This window comes from Adiantum capillus-veneris, chromosome 13, assembly GCF_014529385.1.
Source record: "Adiantum capillus-veneris isolate H3 chromosome 13, ASM1452938v2, whole genome shotgun sequence".
NCBI lineage: Eukaryota > Viridiplantae > Streptophyta > Polypodiopsida > Polypodiales > Pteridaceae > Adiantum > Adiantum capillus-veneris.
In genome coordinates, this window is record NC_140943.1 from 100063987 (window position 1) to 100070193 (window position 6207).

The 6207-nt window shown below is 42.5% G+C and overlaps 1 protein-coding gene across 2 annotated transcripts; it reads left to right on the forward strand.

Annotated features, from left to right (window-relative positions):
• The first annotated feature begins 4379 nt into the window (after positions 1-4379).
• On the forward strand, positions 4380-5968 carry LOC147444519 (ER-bound oxygenase mpaB-like). Of its 2 annotated transcripts, none has more exons than XM_086527874.1 (2): positions 4380-4842; positions 4924-5968. In XM_086527874.1, exons 1-2 carry the CDS (start codon positions 4394-4396, stop codon positions 5555-5557), a joined length of 1083 nt encoding a protein of 360 aa, XP_086384000.1. In that variant the 5' UTR covers positions 4380-4393; the 3' UTR covers positions 5558-5968. The 2 variants fall into 2 exon arrangements, with proteins under 2 accessions (XP_086384000.1, XP_086384001.1); XM_086527875.1 differs by having other exon boundaries at positions 4380-4767.
• Positions 5969-6207: the final 239 nt, after the last annotated feature.

Below are 6207 nucleotides of genomic sequence, written 5' to 3' on the forward strand. Positions count from 1 at the left end.
CTTAGTAATTAGCATGGTAGAGGAGATGAGAATGCATTGAAGCTTGGCTCTTGGTTGGATTTGCATCACAAAGCCAAGAGTTGTTGGTGTAGGCCTCCCTTCTCACAAGCTTGGAGTAGCTGGTAAGCTTTCCATTAAAGCTTGAGAAGGAGAGAGAGTCTTCTTTACTTCACACATGAGATTGTGTGAGTGTGTGTGTGATAATGCCTTGCAAAAATCAGCCCCCTCTCTCTCTCTTGGGTGAGCCCTCTTGCTATTTGCTCTTCCTCTACCCTCATTAGACCTCCTCAGGTCAAGCCAATGACTATTAAGAAGCATAAGTGATAGCCTTCTGACATGTGTCCCCCTTTCCCTTTTGTGAGAGCTTTAGGTAATTTAATAATTCAGCTAAACTCTCATTGGACCCCTTTGCCTCCTGGCCAATAGGAATCAGGCAAGCCATTGGGCTGCTGAATGCTCATTGGACCCCTTGGGAGACTGTCCAATAGTCTTCTAGAGGACTTAATTCTCATTGGTTATTTTATTAAGTGTTTTTAAATTAATTAAACTAGATTTACTCTAGCCTAATTCTCATTGGTCCACCTCCAAGGCCATCCAATAGAAATTGGGTACAGCTTGTGGGCATCTGGGCTAGGGAGCTGACATGTGTCCCTCATTCCCTTTGTGTAAAGGGAGCTTGTGTGTGTGTGTGTGTGTGTGTGTGTGTGTGTGTGTGTGTGTGTGTGTGGCTTTCTCTCTCATCCCCTACAAGAAAGTCTCGCCCCCTCCCAAGTAGGGATTGCTAAGACTTTTTTGTACACACAAAGCATCCAATTCCCTTAAGGTTGACCTTTGGGCACAACCTTTGAATTTTGGAACCTTAGCATTTTGGAAGTCTTAATGGGCTGAACCTTAGGGTCTTTTTAGCCCATTGTTGCACATGGATCTTTTGCAGATGGCCCCCCCTTTGGATCCCTATTTTCCCTCGTTTGGATCCCTACTGTGGCCAGTCTGCTAGCTTAACCAATATTTTAGCTTTTTCTCCCCTGGCACTTCCCCATATTAAATGATCAGTTTAACATGAGAAAATCATTTAGGAGAATTAGATATTGATTATTATGACAAGTAAAGTGAGCAGAACTAGAGACCAGTTATTAGCAATATCTAGTCAAAAGACCAGCATAAATTTAGAAAAAATACTTCTTTGTTTGTGTCCAAGCTTAGATTAGTAAACAACATTCCTTAAAAAAAGCCTCTAACACAAAATAGGGCTAGATTTTATGCCAATTTTTAATAGAGCATCAAACTTAGAATATGTATGTATGTATAGTTTATGGCAGTACCCCCAAGAGATGGCTGTACTAAAAAAACCACTAAGCCAGATATCCAAGACTAAAAAAGGCAACCAATAATCAGCAACAGGTTGTAGGTAAAACAAAGCTAACAAGCAACTCCACCTCAATAGAGAGATTAAGCCAGATATCAATCATGGTATTATCTGTATGTATCATAACCAAATTAGAACCTGCAATTTCCAAACTCGATTTTAGCAGTAAATCACTTCATGTGGTTTTGTACAAAAAACCTTGTAAGCCAAATTCATTTCTCAGGAAAATCCCCACGCAATTCTCTAAAGGAATATGAATCAACTCATAACATTCCAGAATATAAACCAGTGTTCAGCATCTACCCCACCTCAGTAGAAGTATTAAGCCAGAAAACAATTATGGTATTATAACCAGAACTTGCAAATTTATCATTTGAGTGAGTTACCCCTTATCCTCCTATATCAAAATGTCAACCATTCAATATCAACCATATTTTATAAATCAACAGCACAAGGTCCTGTCAAACCTAGATTAGTGGTAAAAAGCCAATGTCGTAAAGATGCACAGTACACACTAAAGATGGTGAATAAATAACCTTCGAAGTGGAAGCCATCCTAACAATCAACACAGTAGCTACGGATATGTATTCCTGCAGAGACAAGCATCAACCTTTCTTGCATATTCTTCTCTACACCAAGTCTAAGTGAGGAAGGAGAAGACACCCCTCACCTTTTTATAGTGATAGTCGTTTGGTAAGCAGCAGCTCAAAGTATGTTGGTTACAGTCTGAAATCGGAGACAAGGGAGAACCCCAAAAAATCTTCGGTTATGGAGGTGCAGCAGATGCCTAGCATAGGAGGGTAGGATACTTTTAGAATCATACCAAGCAGTTAATGGCCCAAAGTCGTGTCAAGCCACCCATCATCAGATCAAGGTGTATCGTGAAGCATTATGAGTGGAAGGGGAAGAGTCTTGCCCCGACAGAGTAAACTAACCAAGTAATGCAGAGCATAACCGAGAAGTAAGCCTAGCATTTATGGGTTTAAGGAATTTTTCAGGGATTGCTCCCACTGAGCCCATGTTCCAAAATATTGGCTCACACTAACCCAAGCAAACCAAGTAAGGTTAAATCCACAAGGGGTTGCACCCACCAAGTTAGGTTTTTTGTGGTATTCATTTAGCCACGCTAATCAAGATAGCATAGTAGGCCAACAACAAAGAATTCAAGTATCATTTCAGTGTTTTCATACCCAAGGTGGAGATCCTTATGCTCAGAGTAGGCTGCTTGTAATCAAGCAGCAAACTCGGGGGGTTCACTGTTCAGTACCCCCCCTATATAACGTGCGTTCATCACAAGGTATTAAAAAAACCCCTCCTTTAACATGTCTAAATGAATAAAATGACCCCTCATTTTAGGATTTTTTCCAAAATTGAATATAAAAACCCCTTATCTTAATGTGTCTCTGTTAATTGCCTAAAATGTTTTCATTTTAAAACCCCTCCTTCCGAACTCACGTTATACATTAACATGATTACATAGTGCACCCCCCAGGTAGCACATGCTTACTCAAACTGCTAGAAGTGTGTTGGGTACAATGTTTACCAACATACATAGTTAGGGTAGTAATATCAATAGGTAGAGTTAGCGTAACTAGAAATAGCTACCCTGGTCAGATGCAGTGACCAAGTGTGTGCGTGCGTGTGTGTGTGTGTGTGTGTGTGAGAGAGAGAGAGAGAGAGAGAGAGAGAGAGAGAGAGAGAGAGAGGTGTGCGTGTGTGTGTGTGTGTGTGTGTGTGTGTGTGTGTGTGAGAGAGAGAGAGAGAGAGAGAGAGAGAGAGAGAGAGGAGTTAGGTGTTGTTGGATAGTTCACCTTTTTGGGAGCAACAGGATCTTTATTGTTACCATATACATGTGGTAGTGATGTGTGTGAACACACTTAGGACCGCCGGGGTATGTTTTCCCTCACTAGGAGGTGTTTTCTCTCGTGCATTGTATATACGTCCATCATTCTAGGGCTATCTATCTTTCCATTGCACACTAAGTAAAAAACTCTCGGTTGTATGCCTTGACCTTCCTTCATTGTCTCCAAGCTGTGTGTGTTTTCCTACAACCCTAATTTCAACAATTGGGCGAAGGGGCGAGGGAAGGAATCTTTCATGATAATGATTTCTTTTTGGACTACAATAGGAGTCCTTGGTAAAGCGTTGGATTTTTGGAGCAATAATGGACCATTGGATAAAGCTTGCAGACTAGTGGCACATGGCAAAAAACTTTCTTTTTTAATATTCCAGATCTTTATGAGAGGTGTTGAGATTTGTGTACCTCTCTCTTCAAAGAGTGCCATGTATTAGTGGTTTAGTCATTATTTTTTAGGCTTTTGGAATATATTATAATCTAAGTAATTCATTATTACACTTGTTTTCAAAAAGTGTAATACTCTATTGTGACAATTGTTTTTAAAAAATGCTAATGTCACTTTTTCATTTTTCCTCACATAGAAAACCCTCTTATTATTAAATTCCTCTCAGTAGCATTATGCAGGCCATCCACGTGACTAAAGGGGCACGGGGTCTTTAATGAAGACCCCATCATGGGATCGACGTGACAGGCAAGGTATGCGGACCTCTCGAGGACAATCAACGGTCAACAAAAAAGTGAGGTCAATGCCCCTCACGCGACTCGAATCCATGACTTGGTTCATGGCAATGTGATGAGCTAACCACACGAGCACATGCATTTCGTTTCCTTCAAGGCACGAAATAAATCTTATATGGTAAACTCTTAGAGGAAAAAATAATCTAGGATAAAAAAACTAAACTCAAACACGTTCATTTAAAATCGAATGCGTACACTCCTTTGCGATGGATCCCATGACGAGGTCTTCATTCAAGACCTTGTTATTTAGTCTTGAGGGCAGGCCATAGTGAACTTTCGTCTTGTTTAAGCTGACAAAATATCAAGCTCAAATTTGGGTTGAAAGTTTCTGAGCACTTTTCAAGATTTTTTCCTCTAATGTTGAAAAGTGAGGCTATGGGCGGCCTATAAAAACAAAAGACACTACAAACACAGTGCCGAGATCTGCGGCAATGCTGCTACCTCGGCTTCTTCTCCTCTTCGCGTGCCTGCTAGCGACATGGAAGCTCGCGTGCGCTCTTCTTCGACGCCGACGCGCTTTCCTCATCTCGGGACTGCATACCCTCCGCCATAGCCACACCATCCACACCCACCTCGCCTTCGTCGACTTCCCCTTCCTGTTTCGGCGCTCCCTCGAATTCGGCCTCTTCCGCACCTACGCCATCCCCTCCATCTCTTGCACCCTCTCCCAAGCCGGCCATTTTGCCAAAAATGCCTCCAAGCGCTACGACGACACGGACATCCTAGTCCGGGAGTTGGTCATGCATCATGCCGATGGGGATCGCGGCTCGCTTGCGCTCCGCCGCTTGAATTTCATCCACTCCCAGTACAAGATCAGCAATGCAGATTTTCTCTATGTTCTCTCCATCTTTGTTCTGCTGCCTCTGGAATGGATTTCCAAGTATGTGTGTGTGTGTGAGAGAGAAGGAGAGATGCTTATACGTTCGACCTAATGACATGCTTGTCCATCTGTTCTGGCCAGATATGGATACAGAGCCCTTACCAATGTGGAGAAAACCTCAGTCTTTACTCTATGGCATGATATTGGAACCCGCATGGGTATCCGTGACATACCGTCCAGCCTCAAAGATTTTGCAGTCTATAAGGAGGACTATGAAAGCAAGCACATGGTTTACAGCAACACAAACAAGGAGATCGCAGAGATGACGATGAAATTACTCTTGAGTGAGATGCCTGCATTTTTCAGGCCCATTGCGCGCAAGCTTGTGTATGCGTTCATGGACGATCGCTTGCGCAAGGCAATGGGATATCCCAGACAGCCGGAGTGGTTGAGTGCATTTGTGCTTGGTATGGTCAAAATGCATGGGTATGTTGTGAGCTGGATGCTTCCAAGACCCTTGAATTGTGCAGAGATACGCATTCCGTCGGGGTGTCCGGCGTCGCAGGGTGCTCTCTTTGACCCTGAGGCTCTGCACAAGTTGTTATGGCAACGGTATGAGCCGTATACATACAAAGAAGGATACAAATTGAAGGAGGTGGGTGCCATGAAGCCTGGGTGCTTGGGAATTGCATACCCAGGAGAACTATTGCTTCCTCTCTCACAATGCAACAACCTTCCTTGGCCACTTCCCCTAGTTAGAAAACCCCATATGTAGGCCTTGAGCTTGATTTGCAAGCTTTTGTCGATGTTTATATTATTTTTGGGTAATGTGAATCTCATTGGCATTCCTTCTAAACGTTCCCACTTCATGAAATCAAAATGTAACGTTGCCTCCCTTCTCTTTTAAACATGGGGGAAGAGATGAAACTTTGCAAATCTTCCAATAATTAGCTCACCCAGACCTTCCTTAAATATCAGTAAAGCCAATCGTAAGCAATAAGAGATGTATATGGAGTAGCCATACAAGAGGATATGAGACCTCCGGAGTTCTTAAACCGAAAAAAGCAGCTCATGAGGGTATTGTAACCTATTTTATTACTATTGGTGTACATATGGGTGATGTGAATCACTCCTTGTTTGCTTGGAGAAACTAGGTTGGTATTATAATCATATGCATTTATGTGGATGATTTGATTGTTGGTGGAAACTATGAGGTTGAAATTGAGCATGTAAAAAGACTTGTGTTGCAATGGCAACATGTGAGGTGGCATGGCTAGAGATGCTACCAGGACAGTTGGGCATACAGGTCAGAGACTCATTGTCATCTACTACAACAACCTTAATAGTACTACCAATTCATGAAAGACAGCGTCTTGGTTGGCGACATTGACCTTAGGTATGTGAGGATGGAAGAGCACATTGTGG